Consider the following 20810-nt stretch of genomic DNA (forward strand, 5'->3'; position numbering starts at 1 on the left):
ACTTAGTATAATTTCATAATTTTTTTTCAGTTCTGTTCAGGTACGTATTCATAGGAATGAAGGAAGGCAGTATATGGTAGAAGTGACTGAAGTAATAGAACTTGATAGAAATTATTTTTCAATTATTTCTTGCATCTGATTCTTCATGACTCCATTTGAGGTTTTCTTGATAGACACACTGGAATGGTTTGCTATTTTCCTCTCCAACAAATTTTATGGATGAGGCTCTGAGGCAAACAGGGTTAATGATTTGCCCAGGGTCACATAGCTAGTAAGTATCTGAGGCCAGATTTGAACTCAGGACAATGAGTCTTCCTGTCCCTAGGTTGAACTCTCTATCCATTCTACGTACTTTGTCATCTAGCTGCCCTGAAAGAAATTATTGATCACTTAGTATTTTCCATTTCTTTCAGAAGTTCTTGTTGATGTATAAATGAAACAAAAAAACCCCTCAAAATTCACTTTAAAAATCATTTCTAGGAGCCTACAAGTGATTGGATTCTGGAGTATCAAAAAAGGCTATTTAACATAGCAGCTAGAGTAGGGGACATCCAATGATGTCAGAAAAAATTAAAGATTTGTCAGTCAGTATTCAAAGAAAGGGTAATATTTCAGTGTCCTGCAGGGATTATATAATGTTTATGCTTCTGTCAGAGAGAGTCAATAGTTATGTGTATGATAGAGGAAAATTGGTCTTGCTAAACTGTTGATAAAGGGAACTGATTCCCTGTAGAGGACTTTCATCTAAGGAGAAGCTTTTTTGGAACAAGTTGAAGAAATGTAGTATGGATACTACTATATAGTTATGTAGATGCATGAATAACTTTTGCAAAACTTTTTATTAAGGGATCATTGTCAACCTGGATGGATATTTCTAGTGTCCTGCTATGGATTATTGTCTTTGACCCTATTAAGTTAAATATTTTGGCAAATTATTTTTGAATGTAGGCATAGGTTGCATGTTTATCACATTTGTAATTAATGGAAAGAGAATTATTTTGGATAACACGTAATCTCAACAGTTTGATGGAATGAATCTATTGAAATGAAATTTGATAAAAATTAGTTAAAATTCTGTACTTAAGTTCAAAAATGAACTGTAAAAGTACATAATGGTATAAATGGAGGCCATTCAGTAATTCATGTGAATAAGATTTTGAGTGTTTCCTCAAGTGATATCTCTGTATGAGTCTACTGTGTGACTTGCTAGTCACAAAGCTAGTTGAAGCTTCATAAATTTGTCTTTTGATAGATCTGTTACTTCCTTGATATGAGGTCTCCATTATTCTTATAAAATCACATAAACTTGATGTTTTTTTTAACAGGAATATAGAGTTCAGAATAAGAGACCTCACTCTATTCTGTGTCTTGCCATCTCAGCAGGATTGTGTTCTGTTTTGGGTTCTACATTTTAAAAGGACCATTGACACTCTGACTACCGAAGCCAAAGACAAGGAGGGTGAATAAAATGTTAAGATGTTAATCATTTGATTCATATCATGAGAAATAGTGAAGGGAATGGATATGTCTGGTCATGAAGAGCTGTCTAGAAATTTGAACCATACCAATATGGCAGAGGCTGCCTTATTGGGTGATTAGTTTCTTTTTCTGTGGAAGTGTCTAAGGGGAGACTGGATAACCACTTTTCAAGGAAATTGTAGGAAAAATTCGCTAACTAGGTATCCATTTGGATTAGATTGACCTCAAGATGACATGCAATACTCGGAGTCTGTTGCCTGAGTTTTTGATGGTAAGGAGTTCTACTGGTTTGAATGGAGATTTATCTATAATCAAATCCACAATCACACTTCAGGAAGAATCTGTAATCTTGGGACAGCTTATTTCTGGGTGGGGATATTTTAGTGGTATCAAGAGTAAGGGTAGATGAAGGAAATGAATAAGGATGCATGTAGAAAACAAGACATTTCCCCAAGATTAGCAGCCTATCAGGACAATAGCAATAAGTTAACTACCACCATAGCTACCAACAGATTTTTAAAGATGTTATTTACTATCAGGAAACACAGTAAATTGACTCTCAGATTTCATTATATCATCCGTCAGCGAAGTTTGAGATTGTTATCATTAGCTCAGTCTCTTCCCTTAGGTTTCACAGTGTTTATTGAAATTTACTTGACTCTCCCTGAGGGTTCCAATGAGTCTGCCAATACAAAACTATAAAATATGCCCAGGTGTTTTACCTTATAGTAAAATCTATTCGTGCAATTCTACAAAGATTCCAAATCTGAATATCTGAAATTAGCTCCTTTCTGATGTGAGTTACTTGCTCATAATATATGGATTGTATAATCAATATATTTTGAATTTGTACTGTAAAATGGAAAAGAAATATGAAGAGAAATTCAATATACATATGTTTTCAAGAGAATTTAAAAACTTTATCTTAGCCTATTGTGATGTGATGTTTCCTGATTTTGTATTCTTTGAGGTAAAATCTTCAATAAGTGAATAATTTCGCTGGAATACTATCAGATGAGAGAGAGAGAGAGAGAGAGAGAGAGAGAGAGAGAGAGAGAGAGAGAGAGAGAGAGAGAGATTTCACTGGTTGTCATGAAGATAAGATCATGATAGATAGTATCTCTAGATAGGGATCAGGAGGGATGCAACTAGTCTTCACATCAGTACAAATAGAAAAAAAAAACACCTTTTCCAATTCTCACATTAGACCAAATAAAGACACTCAATGTAGTGTGAAAAAATGTATTTGGAAATCCTGGAAAGTTTGAAAATTGCATCACCCATATTCTTCCAACAGTCACAACCTTCTAAATGCAAGCATGAGCTTAATTTTACCTCATAAAACTAGGTGGTTGTTCTATACTAGACTCTTTGAGTTCATTAGAATGCATATTTTGAATTCCATAAAACTAGTACAATGTGAGATGGACGGGCAATGTGGTTGAGTGGAAAGCATATTGGATTGGGAATCTGAGGAATTGAGTTTAACTGTCTCTGCCACTTAAGTACCTGGATGCCTTGGACAAGTCTGTTAACATTTCTAGGATAGATTTCTTAGACACAAAATGGGGGTATTGAACCAGATGATCTCTAAGGTTCTTTCTAGGAACCTTTGCAATTAAAATTTTGCATTGACCTTATTAATCTTTAATGCCAACTCTTAAAAAATTAAAAGAGAAAAGACAAAGTATTTTTCTTTGTTTCTTCTACACTGACTTTATGTCCGCATTCTTCAGTGTATAAAACTATGTATACAATACAAAAATAATTATTTCTCATCTTGATTGCCTTGTGACAATGACATACTATTGATAATCTGAAGATTTCTACCAAAACAAGATGATAATCTCTACAGTTTCCTCTACCAAATGGATAGTGAATATATAGGAAGCTAAGTCTGGTGAATGGATATTTCATTCTTTTATCTGGGGCCAGATCTTCAAGGATCAGAAGTTTCACATAAATATCCTATAAGACAAGAACATACTTGCTAATATAAGAAAATTAAAAGCACTTTAAGAAATCCAATTCCTTTGATCATTCACTGCTATTGTAATATTTTCCTTCAAAACTGTTTTTATCTCAAGCAAATTTAAAGAGAAAATTTCTTAAAATACGCAGATATTAATATGATGCGCAGTCAATGAGAACGATAATATTACAAATGCAACTACATTATATATGTGTTTATTTTCCCGATGATGATGATGATTCAAGATGTTACTTGTAAGTGTCAACCTACTTATGAAGCAATCCTATTGTAAAGGAAGCTGTCCTTAAGACAAAAGTCAATCTCCAGTGGTGATTTATCAATGTATTGATCCTTTCCATTAAGGGAAACAATCTTTTCTTATTTGTTATTGTATATATACACATATACATATATATGTGTACATATATATACACATACATATGTATGTACACACATATATGTATGTATACATATAATCGTGTGTGTGTGTGTGTACACACATATTTAGATTTGTTGTTGGTGTTTGTCCTTTGCTCTCAAAGAGGACCATGAGATCAGGGAGGTGATGATACAAGAGAATTAGATTTAAGTGAAGAAGGTCTGTGCAGAGTCAGCAGCTTCATTTTCTTCTCCAGTCCCTGTGGGTCCAGAGGCAAGATATAGATCAAGAGGTCTGGAGATGACTCTGGATGTAATTGGTGGCCTTGGCCTTTTTAAGCTAAGTTCTTTACTAGGTCTCAGTTTGACAGAGGCAAGACCCAATCAGTGATTAAGGCTAGGTAAGAAGCTGAGGCCTCTTTACCTAGTAAAAAAAAAAAATCAACCTGAGAGGGGAAGATCCTCAAGGGTTTCTGGGCCAAACAGAAACAATTGCTATTTACTTTCAGTCTAAGCCAATCATGGCCCTAAGGGAAGATCAAGTGGGGCTTGATTCGGGACCTATTGTTGTCCAATCAAAGAGAGCACAGTGATTTGAGTTTAAGGCATGGTCCTTAAGAAAGAAATCTAGTCCTTAAACCCCAAATTATCTTGAGAGGTTTCAGTGATCAGTATTTATATTCCTTTGGCCAGAGCACTCCCAGGTAAGGTCATGATATTCTATGTGGACCAAGGAAAGGGAAGGGAAAGAAAAAAGTAAGAAAGGCAGAAAGCAAGCAAACAAGAGAGAAAGAAAGAAGGAAAGAAGAAAAGAAGGAAAGAAGGAAAGAAAGAAAGAGAAAGAAATTACATTTATATACATACATAATACATATATCATTTCATTTTATTTTTCATTACACTTACCATTATACACATAACAAATATCATTTAATAATTAGTGGGAGACTAAATGAGCCTTAAATTTGATCTTTCTCTGCCTGATTGCTTATAGGAATTAGCAGATAAAGCACTAACAGAACACTACTGCTAGACAGTCAGCTGTCCCTGTGTATCCTTTTGAGCTTCTACTCAATTACAGTTGGAATGAATCAAAAAATCTTACTCAACCTTGATCATGATAAGTGAAAATTTATATGCAATTTGAATGCCTCAGTTAACATTAATTTATTGTACTTTAAAGATATTTGATTAAATCTCGGTCCCCACCTTTCATGTACATAGGTAAATCTGCAAACTTCCACAAAGCATCCTTTGCCTCTTTCTAAGCGCCTGCTTTGTGAAAGCACTGTCAGGCTGAGGACACATATTGGGGGAACCAAGAGTCATGGATAGAACTCTGGTTTTGATGTCAGAAAAACCTGTGTTCAAATCTTACCTCTGATACTTACCAGCTACAATCACTCCATCGTTAACATTCTGTGAGCCACAGTTGCCTCATATGTTACATAAAAATAATGATTCCTGTAGCATGTATCTCACAGGATTATCATGTTTCCAAGTACAGACATTTCTCATTTTCCGTAAGTGGATTCTTCTGCAGACCCCTATATAAAATAACTCTATGTAATGCAAATTTGTCCCCAGTCACCCATTTCACTTAGCCTATATAACAATGGCATACACAAAATAATACCTTCATGCAAATCATAAAATGTACTAAATGCGGACATATTAAACATTGTACCATGAAAATAAACACAATTATGAAATAAAAGGTAAAGTTAATGAAAAAGTATGCACAATACTATAAAGTTAACATAGGTGTGCAGTATATTGCCCCATTCACCAAATGTAACCTTAATCATTGGTTACCTCTGCAATTTTTTTTTTTTTTATGAAGCTGTCAAGACAAGCTTGGACAGTGGCTCATTTCCCCCTCATATATCTGACAACAGCAAGCAATATTATCCTCAACTAGTACTGGACATTTCAAAAATGCTGAAATATTTGGATTCATCTTTTTCAATACAAGAAAAAAAATCACTCAAATAATGACATATTTTTGGCAACTGTTGTTTCATTTTGGTTCAGACTTGGGTTCTGAAACTTCCCTTTCCCCTTCTGCAATCTTTTCAGCTAGCAGCTCAATCAGATCCTTATTCAATAGTTCTCCTTGAGACTCAATAATTTGCTCCACATCATTCTCATCCCTTTCTAGCTCCACTTCTTATGCTAATTTTACAGACTTGTCACTCATTTCTTCCAGGGTTTCATCTTTGTCAGTCCATCCATGAAAACTGGAAGAGAGCTGTAGGCACACTTTATTCCAGACTCTTTTCATACATGTTTCTGTTACATCTTCCCAAGCCTTTCGGAATTCTTCATATAAAGTCGAATTTGTGTAATGCAAATTTATATGAGAACTGTCTGTAGTTAATGTTCCTAAAGCTCACCTGCCTGCCTATTTTGAATAAATACTCTATAAATGCCAATTATTATTGTGTGATCTAGTCCCTTTTTTAAATGCTTTCATTATTTATAATTCTATAATGTGTGGGATTGGAGGTGTTTGCATAAAATGAGCCTTTCCATTATACGTGAGTGGAGACACTATTTCCTAACTGGTCCCTTCAGTGGGCTGTAGGGTCATGATTTTACCTAATTCAGCACCTTCATTCTACCCTCATTCAAGAACAGACTTGGTCTGAGAACAATGTGGAGAGTAAAGTTGCCCTAAGTTTCCTCTTATTTGCCAAGCCTATTTTGTCTAATGGATTTATTTTTACTCATTTGTGACAATGGGGAATCATGAAGTCCAGATGAGTATTGTTCATTACTGTACATAAGTATTTTATAACTGTAATTTTATACAGGCTGTGTTTTTAACTAGACTTTCAAAACTTGAGACAAATTTTAAGTTGATCAAAATCTATCTAAATATTGATAGAAAAATAATTTCTATTTCTTCCCACATTATTAATAACTAATCTTTAAAAGCACTTTAAAGTTTTCATAATATTGTACATGTATTAAACCATTTGAGCCTACCTATAAACCTATGACTAAGTCATTACATGCATGATTATAACCATTGTCTAGATGAGAAACCTGAAGCTCACTTGGGGCCACAAAGCTAATAACTATCCCAAACAAGATTGTAACACAGGTCTTCCTATCTCTAAGGTTATCACTTATTTACTGTATGCACATAAGTGCCAACTCAAGATCATCTCTATTTGAATATTCCTAAAAATATCTCTATTCAACTTAGCCAATAATCTTTCTGAAATCTTAGATGTAACTTAGCACAACCTAGATCATCAGGTAATTAATGGCATTTGTTGTTGATGATGGTTATTTATTTCTAGAACTGACAATCTATTAAGTTTTAGAATTTTTATGTTATATAGATATCAAATTTCCTCAAGAGCAAGCTAATACATTTGTAAAGTTTTGCAATTCATACAAAGCAATGAAAGTAAACTAGCAACACCCATTCATAAAACAAATCATATTTTCATAAATAGAAAAGAATATGTAGACTGTTTTGATCTCTTTAAAAGAGGTGTGTGATTTTATATATATATATATAGATATATAAACATGTACTCTATATGTACACATATATTCTATATATACACATATATTTGCATTTGCTCTTTGTAAATGTGAAACTTCGGGAGGCAATTGAATTATTAAAAATCCAATGGAATGAATAACAGGAAAGTTTTTTTTTTAAATGACAGTGAAGGAAGCCTAATTCATGGTGATAACATTTTTCTTTTGTTACTAGATATGTTACTATTAAGGGAGAAGTGTATGAAGATTTTAGCATAATATTAACATCCTTTAGAAACATAGGTTACGTTCTCTAATATATAACACACTTAAAATTCAGCTCAATAAACTTCTATTAGACATATACCCTATGCATGGCATTGTTCTAGGCACTATGGGAGATGCAAATTTTAGCTTAAAATAAAAATTTATCTTTATTGTGCTCTAGTTCAGAATGGATATGAGATCAGCCTGTGCTCAGATCATTTTAGAATTATACAGTTGAGATGCTAACATGAATTCACAGGAATCTAAATCAGCAGCCCAGGGGGATGGTGTAAACCAAATACATCCTTCAGAATAGTGAGTGGGGAAAAGATGCCTACTTTATACTTACATATAAATCGTAATATTCATGGTTTTAGTCTTAAAGAAAGAATTGTCATACTACAAAAAGTCTTTATGTTGTTTCCTTTTGAAGCAAATACCCTAACTTCAAGCATTTTCCGTGTTGAGAAGTAATGGCATAGAGGAGGAAGGGAGGGAGGGAGGAAAGGGAGAGAGAGAGAGAGAGAGAGAGAGAGAGAGAGAGAGAGAGACAGAGACAGAGACAGAGACAGAGACAGAGACAGAGACAGAGACAGACAGACAGACAGAGACAGACAGAGAGAGAGACAGACAGAGACAGACAGAGACAGACAGAGACAGACAGAGAGAGAGACAGACAGAGAGAGACAAAGAGAGAGGAGGAAAGAAAGAGGAAGTTTGTTAAGTATTATTACGATGTGCTAGGTATTCTAAGTCTTGAGGATACAAACCAAAACAAATGACAGTTCCTTCCTTCAAGCAGCTCACATTCCAACAGCGGAAAATAACACTGAAAGAAGGATACTCAAAACTTTTTGAACAAAGTAAAACATCCTTTCACATGGCCTGGATGAGTTATGGAGGCAGGAAATCACCAAGCTGGAAATAAAGACCTCAGCTTAGAATAAGGCAGCTGGAGAAGAGGATGATAAATTCAAATTGTAGTTGATAAAGTGCTGGACTTATAGTCAGGAAGAACTGTCTTCAGATCCTGCCTCTGACACATGCTGTGAGGTATTGAAATAATCATTTCTCAAAATCCTAGACAATTCCCTAAGATCGTAAGTTACAGACTGATGAAATCAAAGGTCTTTGATGCACTGATATTCTTAATGTTATGTTTTCAGGTCTTAAGAATGAAATATATAAAACTTAGTCCTCCCTCTCCAGTGGGGAACTTGGTAAAGCAAAATCTTTGATTAAGTATCTAAGAAGATTGCCAGGGCCACCACTTTTCATTAGGATGAACATCTTCAGTCCTATCCCCAACTAATTGCTTTGCCTGAATTTTTCTGCTCTACCACTTCTATCTTCCACTAGCACCCTTACCTGATTAAATGTCAGAATATCTCTTCTCTTGATTATTCTCCATTGTACTCTTTCTGTGTTTCTATTAACAGTCTTCTAGTATCTGCCTTGAACAAAGACTTGCGAATCTGTTTTGCCAACTTTAAGTCTTCCCTGCTTGTACTGCAGGAATTTGCACTGTTTATTCTTCCTATATAAAAGTTTCACATTTAATGAACTTAGACAGTCATATTGGATAAGAATGCAATTGTTGACCATCTAATGGTTGATCAGATGTCTATTTTAGTTTATTCTTAAGCACATTCTCTGTGTGATATGAGAGGACATATTAGCTTTTTCAGAGCTGATTGTTGCAGTTAAAGCTTTGTATTTCATTTTCCTCTTCCCTCCCCCTTTTAATTTAGATCTATTAATTTTGCTGAATGATTTAAACTTATAAGGGAAATTCCTATTTTAGTTCTATCCATGTTAGTGGAATAAGATTGGGGAACAATATGGTAGAAAACTAAGGAGGGGGAGGGATGAAGAAAGGAGAAGGTTCACAGTGCCTCAATAATTCAGAGGGCTTCGTTAGTTAGATTTCAGTGCATTTTACTGAATTTCAGACTTTTATCTATGGTTTATGTAACATAAGCACTTGCATGGGAACCTTTTTAAATGTTACCTTCATTTCTAAATATATCATTTTCTGTTTATCAACCCAAGGAAACATCCTTGCGATGCAAAAAAGGAAAGAGAGAAAACAATTCAACAAAACTATTTAAAACAGCACTCAAGTGAGAGAGTATATTCCATAAACAACCCTGATCCCTAGCTTCTTATCTTTCCGAAGAAGAGAGGTCTATTTTCAGTGTTTTCGTTCTTACTGTTTACATTGTGGTAGGTCTTGTACATATTGTTTCCTGGCTTTGTTGAGTGAATTGATAATTAATTTATGAAATTACGAAGTGGGGTTGGCATACCTGGTTCTTTAGGTTCTATCTAGAAAAAATCCCAATGGAAGTGGGAGGTGAAGCTGCGGTAACATGTGATAAGGTACAGAGAACATAGGGGCAAACACCACATAAGATAGACAGACAAGTGGTGAAAAGGGCAAAGGGAGGAATACAGAGGCAGTTAACACAGGATAAGCAGGTGAAAGAAAGTAGGCAGCTTACTGAAGAGGCTAGGGATTGTGTGAGTCATTTACGTAAGCATAGATTGAAGTTTGGACCACTTGAATAGCAAGGTCCCTTAAAAGATGGAAGAGTGCTTGAGGCAGAAATTGAGGCCTCATTTTTATAGTGTTTTGTGGGGTAAAGATGAACTTCTACCCTACTATTATGCTACTTAATCTTGTTCTTTTTGTTCAACATACCTTTGATGGTGAATATAATTCAATATCTTATATGTAGATTTTATTTTCCAAAAGTACCAATCCAAGTTATTTCATAGCTTTTCAACAATGAAAAAAGTTCCCTTTTTTTTTCATTTTTGCTACTAAATAAAACATAGTAACATATTTCTTCACCATCACAAATCTAGACACACATGTCCTTAAAAACTGATTTTGTTTTGCCTGGTAGGGTCAAGTAAGTATAAACAGATGAACTCCTATCCCTACTACATGATAATACGGATGACATATCCATGTTATCTCAAAATTGTCAGTAAAACTTTCAAGTTAGCATGTCTACATCACCATAAAATAATCTAACATTTGGTATTCTGATATAGTAGAATGTAACAACTTTTACTGGTAGAGGGAATTCCTTAAATCAATAAAATCAGAAACCCAGCCTCTATCCTATAATATATCATTTCTAAGGTCCCTTTGAGTTTTAATATTTTATGACACTTTGTTAAAAAGGGTATACGTCTAATAATTTTTATGTAGTGTGTTCAGCTTTACAAAGTCCCCCCAATAATCTTGAAAAACAGATAGTATGTATTTTTATTTCCATTATAGAAATGAGGAAACCAAGACTCAGATTTAGTGATTTACCCATGGTCGCATGTCTAGTATTAGAATTTAATCTTGAATGGAATACATCTAGTTACTTCAGATCCCGCACTTTTTGCACTATACAACATTGTCTTTCTCTCTCACAGTTATTATAAGTATAAAGCTAAAAATATCAAAATGTTTTATATAATTATTATCATGTACTCAATCAATTTGGGTTCTATTGAAAGATAACAGTTCTCCTAAAGTATTGGTAAAAGAGTAACGTTTGGAACACAGATCAGCTAAAGAGGATACAGTCTGAATTACCTTGGCTGAGTCTTGTACCCAGAAAATCAAGCTTTATACATTGTTGTCTTATGTGAGAAACAACGGATTCTAAGAGATACTGTATTGCAGAAATAAAGCTATTAGTTCAGATTCTCTTTCTTTTATGGCCCTGTTCACTTGTTATTTCTAAAAGATGTTTTCCCAAGAGAAAGATATGAAATACATGTACACTGTAGAGCTTTAAAAAAAGAAGCTATAAACCTTTGAACCTCTTAGATTTAACCACTGTTTTCTTTGGATCTTTGGGTATGAATTGTATTACCTCTTGTAAGTTAAATAATTCCTAGAGGGAAGCCACTAAAGCAGCAGGAAGAGTGAGAATGCTGTGGAATTTATAAATGCATAACAATAAGCTTGTTCTAAATTTTGAAGGAAAAAAAATTCTTGGAATAACTCACACTTGATCCTACCAGGCAAAACAAAATCAGCGTTTAAGGACATGTGTGTCTAGATTTGTGATAATGAAGAAATATGATACTACTTATTATTTAGTAGGCAGTATTAGAAAAAAAAAAAAACTTTTTCATTGTGGAGAAGCCCTGAAATAATTTGGAATTTTACTTTTGGAAAATAAAATCTACATATAAGACATTGACATAATCACAATCAAAGATTAAGTGGTACAATAGCAATGCAATAGTGAGGTTTACCAGCTATCCAAATGTGGCAGAAGCTTTTATTTTCAGTTTAATAAATGAAGCATATTCCAGCTTTTCTACTGAAAAAAAAAGGCCCATTTTTGTTGGAGATAATCAGATAAACATGTCTTATCATTCACATACAGATATTTGCTTAGGTTAATGGCTTGAAAAATTGCACTTTTTTCTGAAAATAGAAGGAAAATGGTAAATGGACAAAACTGCTATTTGTCTATTTCTGTGCTCAGAGATCCTTGCATAAATGCTCTCATGTATTCATATCATTCAATGAGAATAATTAAATTTTAAAAAGATATACTATTGTTCTAAATTTTTTATGAAGTTATGTTAAAATGGATGTACAAGAAAAAAGCATTTGACATTTTATTGATATAGGGAACTTCATCTACTAGTAAAAGTTGGGAATATTTTGCAGCTTATTTTCTTAATTGTCTGCCTTGAACATTGAGAAAGGTTTACTGACTTACCTAAAGTCACAGGGCCAATAAGTGTTAGAGGCCAGCCAGGAACCCAGCATTTCTTGTGAATGGCATAGAATTAAATAAGGAGAGAGAGAATAGAAAGGGGAAAGGAAAAATTTAGAACATAAGTTAATTTTGTGATAAAAAGTAATTGAGAAATGGTACAGGTCAGAAGCTTCTGAGGTTGTCCAATTCAAGAAAAAAGTAACAAAATTAAAATGATGAGTTGATGAAAGACAGAAGATTATTGGGGGCAAGCCTTAGTCTGTCTTTGAAAGGAGATCAGTGGAAGAAAAATCATCTAGGAGACTGCAAGCTAAATGGCTAGAGGGTCCTTCGTTTTCATATAATTGAGGCTCTTCTCTGTCTTCAGAGTCTGAAGAAGAAAGATCTCTTCAGGTAAAAAGATGCCTCTTGAAGCCATATTAATAACTACATATGGCAGGGAATTAACTAATTAAAATATACCTGGTGAGATTACTATCTCTAAATCAAACTGGTTTCAGTTGTCTCAATAAAAGTTAAAAATTAAAAAAAAATAAAAACACTTCCCATTTACTAATTCATATCAATATGAAGGGTTGTCAATGTGCAGACATGTTGGTCTCATGATACTGTTTCAGTCCTCCAGTTATAAGATACTACATTTCTTTTTCCAAATGATATGTATTCTCTCTGAGAGAACAGTGCCTGAACACACATGAAAAACATTCAATCTCTTAGGAACACATGCTTACTAAGTGGCTATGAGGTAAATAGCAAAGTGGTTGTTAATCTCTAATGTTTACTCCAAAAAGGAAACAAACGTAGAATAAAAAGGCAGCCCAGATTAAAGCCTCATTAAACTCCCTTATGAAGATATTTGGGCAAACTTAGACTTCTCTGACCATTTTGCATTTCTAGGGGTCTATAGGCCATTCAGAAAGTCTAAGTGAATGAAAGTCAAGAGAAAAAAAAATGTTTGTCTATGGTGGGATGTGTGGGGAGAGGAGACTCATATAACTCGTTTTAATAAACCAGAAAGTTTCTCCAGCAAAGCCTATGAAAAAGGCCTCAGAAGGCTTCCTCAGTCTCTGAATCTCTGTCAGTAAAATCAGTTAAGGAAAAGTCCACCTCCTTAGAAGGTACCCTTCAGATGTTACTTATAATTCTATCAATGTGGTTTGGGTTCTTTCAGTTTCATCAGATGTCCCCTGATGACTTCATATACATTCTTCAGTGTTCATTCTTATTTCATATCAAATCATATAGTTTTAACTTTAAAAAAATTCTGTCACATTTGCGGCATCCAACCTTAAACAATAATATGATTTGACTATCAAATGATTTGCAATATACTATAAAAAAATTTATTAAGCACCCGTCTTCTGTACAGAACTATGCTAGTTACAATTTAAATAAATCAAGGGCCTTATCCTCAAGTAGCTTACTGACTAATAGATGTATATACTTGTGAGAGTATAGCATATCTTCATTTTTCTGAGATGATATAAATTCTGTGTTTAAAGGATATATGTGGAAGTAAGAATTTTCTATACAAAATGAGTAGGGATAGCTTCCCAAGAATTTTTGAAAATTCATATAGTAACAAGCAATGAGCATAAATCAGAAAGAAAATGCTTTTGGTTGGGATAAGAAAAGGAAAGATATGTCAGCTATTGCACTTCACATATTTTAAGAAGTTATGACAGACTTGAAAGATAAAGATATGGGCAATTCTGTTATGTTTAATAGCACAATTCTCCCAACAGTTTCCAGGCACTTAAAGTACTGTGAAAGGTCTGTCTTTTATGAACTGTTCCCCCTCCATCACTGTTTTCTATTTTCTATAGTGGCCCCAAGGGACTGTAGACACTTTGGTATTTGAAAAGCTTCACTTCAGTTCCACACATTTTTTCCATAGCTGCAGCATTGTCTTCTTTTGATGGAGCTCCGTTTAAAAAATTAGGACCTCTTTGGGATGGGTAAATGGGTGAGGTAAAGAAAGAAATGTAGGTGATAAATATTATACAAATCAATAACAGTCTTTTATTAAAGAAAAGAGAATAAAGAAAAATGACAGAAGGAAATTCATTATCATCTTTATTTAGAAATTATAAATGCCATAGCCACCAATCAAAATATATTTTATTTAAAATTCCTGTCTAGATTGATTCTAGCTTTCTGGTAATTCCAGAAATTTCTGTAATTTTGTTTTGCATTAGGAATTTTTAAAAGTTATTTTAAAGTTATTATTATATCTTTTAAAAATTATCTTCTTTTCTGAATACATTCACCTTTCCCTTTTCTCCAGTAATCCATCAATTATAGGAAAGATATAAAAGAGAAAAATAATTCAGTAAAAACTAAGAAGAGATCAGGGAATTCTGAATATGTGTGTGTGTGTGTGTGTGTGTGTGTGTGTGTGTGTATGTATTTCCTACACGAATATCCCCCATCTCAGTCATTATAATGATGGTGTTGATAATGTTCAATTTTTGTTTATTTTTTTACAAGGTAATAGGTATGCACATTTTTCCTAGTTCTTTTTATTCCATTCAACATGAGTTTATATAAATTTTCCTGTGCTTACCTGGGTTCTTCCTTTTCATTATTGCTTAGGGTACAGAAATATTTTTCACATGTATATATTGTTTGAGAGAATATATTTAATGATTGTACAATCCATGAGCAACAATACCTTATCAGTCTTTGCAACCATAAAAATATTAATATCACTATTTTACCACTTTAGGATATGTGCCTGTCAATGAAATTTCTAGGTAAGAGAGCATATACATTTTTGTCATTTTGTCAGCAAAATCCAAAATTGTTTTCTAAAGACTTTATAAAATGAATTTACAAAACCATCCACAAGGTATTAATACCTGTCTTTCCACAGTCTTTCCAATAATAACAATTCAGATCTTTCATGTTTACCAATTTTCTAGACATTAGCTGAAACCTCAATTCTTTGGATTTGCATATTTTTAATATAAGTAAGATGAAGCAATCATTTATATTGTTTATGGTTGTTTTGACAACTATTTGTTCATACCCTTTGACTTTACATCCATTTGGATAATGGCTTTTGGTCTTACATATTTATGTCTATTCCTACTCCAATTTACCCTCCACCTAGATGCATAGTGATTTTCCTAAAATGTATGTCTAACCATGACAACCTCTACTCATTAAACTCCCAATTATCTACAAGATCATATAAAAATGATTTGTCATTTAAAGTTCTCCATACCCTGGCTCTGCTCTACATTTCTAGACTATTTACCCTCTATTGTCTTCCATACAGTCTTGGATTGAGGCACGCTGAGCCACTTGCTCCTACTTTCCTTCAGCACTCCTTCCATCTCAGTGCCTCTTCACTGGTTTTTCCTCATGTTTAGAGTACTTTTCTTTATCACCTCCATTTCTTGATTCCCTAGTTTCCTTCATAAGCTAGATAGTGCAGAAGACTCTCCTCATTACCTACTGTCTTCCCTTATAATATTATTTTCCTTTTACTCTCTTTATGTCTTATATGTGGTACAGTTGATAGAACACTGGACCTAGATGCAGTAAGAACTGAATTCAAATCTTCCTCAGTCGCTTCGTAGCTGTGTGGCCCAGCTCAAGTCACTTACCTCTTCTCTGCCTCATTTTCCTCATCCGAAAAATGGGGATAATAATAGCACCTACTTCACAAAAAATATTTTGAGGATAAAATGTGAAAATATTTGTGAAGGGACAAAGTACTATAGCGATGCTAGATTATGGTGATGATTATAACAATAATAAGTTTTCTAACCCATTATAATGAAATATCCTTTAGGGCAGGGGCTATTTTTTGACTTTCTTATTATCCTGAGTTACATAGCAGAAGGTTTGACACAGGATGCACTTAATAATTTCTAGGTGATTTATTATTTGATTGGTCTCATTGTTTTTTTAGGACAAAGGGTTTTTATTTTTCATTTTCATGTACTCACAATTGTAAAATGTTATATTTCTGTGACAACTACATCCAGTGTTTTGGTTAAGAACTCCTCTCCTAGACGTAGCTGTGAGATATACTTGATAACCTGACATGGTTTTTATGTGAATTTTTTTTGTATTCACTTAGTGTTTCCATTTTGAATATATTGTGATACATGATATTTATCTAAATTCCTGTTTTATGAGCTGCTGTGTAGTTTTTGAAGAAGTACCTGCCTTAGTTCTTACTCAAATAATATATGTTCTCATGCTTATATAACATTGGAATAATGACTCTTATGATTCTTAATCTTATCTGTGTTTCATTGATTTACTTTTACATTTTTAAGACATGGCAAGTAGTTTTGTTGATTGCTAGATCACATCATAATTAGGAGTTGGAAAGTACTCTTTCCTCCATTTCTTCTTTTTTTATGCTATTTTCTTTGAGAATCTAAACATTTTCTTCCAAATTGATTTCCTTATTATATTGTCTAGCTCAAAAAATGTGCTTTATGAGTTTCTTTACCATAACCCTAAACATGTAAATTATTTTTGTAGTACTGTCATTTTTTTTTATACTGGCATGGCCTAAGCCCAGTAAATTGCATCTTACAGAGAAAATTATCATTGAGTTATTTGTTTGTTCTTATGTAGTTTACTTATACCTACATTTCAGTCCTTGATTGATTTAAGAGCTGAATAGTTGGGATAAAATATTTCATTTTCATTAGGAAAAAAAGTAAAGATTTCAGGGCCCCTGAAGGAATGGTATCTTAGATTGATTGGGGGGAAGGGTGTGCAAAATTCATTATCTTTATCTTCTTTGCATGAGTCATATTTTACTCTTGTTACCAAAGCAAAGGGATTTAGTGTCCTGAATACTTAAAATATAGCCGAATTCATGTTCTATTTTGGAATCACAGAATCTTAGAGATTAAATATTTGAGATTATCTATTTTAACCATTTGATTAAATAATGTTAATTCCCCTAAGTAAAAGTAGCTTGTAATCCATCTTTCATAAGCTCTTCAGGAAGAATCTATCCCTTGGATAGAGACATTTTGAGATAATTTTAAGAAAAAAATACATTTTTCAATTGGACTGTTGCCCTCTATTCCGATGTTAGTATTCTAAGTTTTCGTCTTTATAGATACTATAGTTATATCCCTCTAAACAAGAATTTGATTAGTAGGAGGCATCAAGGGTAGATGATAGCAATCTTTGCCTCTTAGTTCCCCTAAACTATAAAGATCCTTTTTCCTTTTTACCAACCTCCTAGATATTTCCATACTTTCAGCCTTTTCTTGCTGCTGACCACTCTCATGCTGGTTGCTTAGCTTCAAGTGAATGTATTACCTTGTTTCAACCTTGTTGGTGAAGTTGGAGTCTCGAATCCATTAAATAGTCCTGACGCTTACTAGTTATTTTAACTTTGAGATTGAATTTTCATTTCCATGGATCTTGGTTTCCTCAACCCTAAAATCATATATTTTGATATGATATATTTGATATATGATATATTTGATATATTGAAAGATAAGTGATCTTTCAGGTCCTTTGCCACTTATTACTTAACCTGGCTTCTCTGTCCCATACTTTATGGAAACTATGATTCTCATCACAAGGCACAGAAGATTTGATTTTCCTATGCAGATCTTTTTTGTTCTTTAGCTTCAGATACTTGTTAGAGTTATGAGAACAGATATGTCAATAAATAGTAGACACCCCTGATTAATCTTTCTGTTTTTTTCACACTTCCTATTTCGTCTCAGAATACTGAGGCTTCACCCATATTCCTTCCTGGGTTTGGTTGTTTTCTTGTCTCCAGTTTTCAAATAAAAATAAAGTACTTATCATACGTAGCAAATAGTAGGAAACCATTACTGTAAGTACCTCTCTCTCCCCATGTACATGTCTCATCAGGACATATAAATGTTTTATATGATCAAAGGAGATAATATTTGTAAAAAGCACTAAGCATGATGCCTGACAAGTAAGGGGTACCATATGTGTGTGTGTGTATACACACACACACACACACACACACACACACACATATATACATATATATGTGTGTATATATATATATATTCATTTGTTCATCCATCCATCCATTTATTTATTCATTCATTCATTTATCTATCTACTCATTTATTCATTCATTTATCTATTTATTTATTTATTCCTTTCCCTCACATGACCAGCATCATAGTAACACAAAGATGCGTTTAACTTTGAACTTGCAAATATACAATTAAATATCACAAGAAGCATTTAACATCACCATTTTCTTATTTTATAATGTGTATATATATGTTTATGTAATATATATATATGTACACACACATATTATTTAAATCTCTATCGATATATGTTTTTTTAATTAGCAAAACTTCGCTTTCTCTCATTTTCCCCCAAACCCTCAAATGAGAACAATATAAATAACCTGTTACAAACATGTAAGTCAAACATAACAAAATTAATGAATTGCCCATGTCCAAAAATACAATCTCATTTGAAATCTGAGACATTTACCGCTCTAAAGTGTGTAGCATGTTTCATCATTAGTCTTATCAAATTGTGGTTGGTCATTATACTGAGTAGAGTTACTATAGCATTTGCATGACAACATGTATGGGAATCATACCAATTTTACTGAACTTGTTTATTTAGGATGTGAAATAATATCAATATCCACAAAATCAACCTTTAATTTCATTTCTAAATGGTTTTCATAATACTGCTAAAATGCAATAATGAAGCATGTTGGTTGGTGAAAGAATTTTCAATAATAAAATGCTTTAAAATCTTGGAGATAAGATGGGAATAATATAACTGACACTAAATATTTATTTTTTATTTTAACTTGCAGATGAAAGGGAAGATGTTCAAAAGAAAACATTCACAAAATGGATAAATGCACAATTTTCTAAGGTAAAGATATTTTCCCTATTTTAAGATAGACCTAGTAGCATTTTAATATTAAAAAGTGTATGGTCTACATCAGTTTTTTGTTTTGTCATTTAAAATCTGAAAATTTCTTTGGTAAGGCTGTATTTTAGTGAGAAAAGAGAAAAGTGGAACTTTAGAGAGGTATGATTATTATTTCTAATGAAAATAAGTAAACTTACTTGTTCCTGATCAAGCTGGCCTTTCTAATAAGGTAGACAATTAATTATAAAATTCAATAAGATGGTTACACCAGCAATTTTGTAGCTAGTAGACATTTTTTATTAGTGGTCATGATGATTGGTGATAATTCTTATGAATGTACCTTTTGTAAAAATATCATTTTATGTACTTTATATGACATATATAAATATTCAACTTAATTTAAAGGAAAAAAAACTGGCATAACTACCTGTGGACCATTAATTCAGTCAGTTAGGGAAGTGGTCCTAAAATTGTTTGATCTTGACACAAATATTATAAGGCGATTTCAAGAACCTCAATAATTTATCCATCATGCAAATGTAACTCAAATCATGTTTTTCCTAGCATAATCTCTATGCATATCCACCCCCCCCACACACATGTACACACACATACAAATACACACAATTTCATATAAATATTACTTCTTAAAAATAAATTAGTAATGTTGTTTGCATATTTAATGCCATCTCATTTTTAAAATATCATGAATCAACCATTATCCCATGAGATTTCACTTCCTGTAATTAATTTTGTCTCACTCATGATTTCAAGATTGTTTGTCCAAGGTACAGAGAGTTTCACAAAAATATTTCCATTCTTTCTTTCTGAAACTTTATTGTAACAATGCAATATGGCATTCTGTGGCAGATTTTGGAAAAATAAGTCTTTATTTCTACCATTAATAATTAACACACTATGTTTTGGGAACTATTTATGGTTTGGAAATTTATACATTTACTGAATGGAGAAGACTCCAAGGAAGAATTATAATACTTTATTGAAAGAAGAACTTGTTGAATGAAGTTTTATAGAAGACAAAAGGCTTTATTCAATTATTTGAAAGACTACTATGTGAGACAGGGATTGGACTTTCTGATTAGCCACAGGGGATGGTGGCTAGATTTAGGAAATAGATTTACCTTCATTATAAGCAAAATATTCATAAGAGTTTAATTTTTATAAAAGTATAATTGGCCACTTTATGTTCTCACCTTCTAGATGTCTTAAAGCAAATGCTAGTTTTAATTATTAGTTTTGTTATTATTGGTTGAGAAAAGGCATAGCTTGTACATCTAAAAATAAATAGAAATTAGAATTGTTCTGTACCATAGTGATTAGCAGACACCATTGGTTAAAGAGAATTGCATCCCATTTTTCTAAAGATTATGATGATAATTTTCACTTTTTAAATGAATAGAAAATATTTCATATTAGGTTTGTTCAACTACTAACTCATCCGAGGTTAAAGAAGAAACTTTACCTTTCTAGACTTTATCCATTGTTTAAATGAAATGAGTAACAATGTGTCTATCAAATCTTGATTAGATGCTGGGATCAATCACAGTGATAAGTTAGGTATA

The 20810-nt window shown here is 33.0% G+C and overlaps 1 protein-coding gene across 9 annotated transcripts in view; it reads left to right on the top strand.

The window, feature by feature from the left end:
• The window catches only part of DMD (dystrophin), a 2329373-nt gene that overhangs the window by 322874 nt on the left and 1985689 nt on the right, over window positions 1-20810 (top strand). For all 9 annotated transcript variants that reach the window (XR_011968542.1, XM_072616876.1, XM_072616880.1 and 6 more), the window contains exon 2: window positions 19166-19227. Coding sequence is in view for 8 of the 9 variants with exons in the window: in XM_072616876.1 (XP_072472977.1) it covers window positions 19166-19227 (62 nt within the window). In the remaining variant the exon portion in view is untranslated. The remainder of the gene's footprint in view (window positions 1-19165; window positions 19228-20810) is intronic.

This window comes from Notamacropus eugenii, chromosome 5 (genome assembly GCF_028372415.1).
Source record: "Notamacropus eugenii isolate mMacEug1 chromosome 5, mMacEug1.pri_v2, whole genome shotgun sequence".
Taxonomy (NCBI): Eukaryota; Metazoa; Chordata; class Mammalia; order Diprotodontia; family Macropodidae; genus Notamacropus; species Notamacropus eugenii.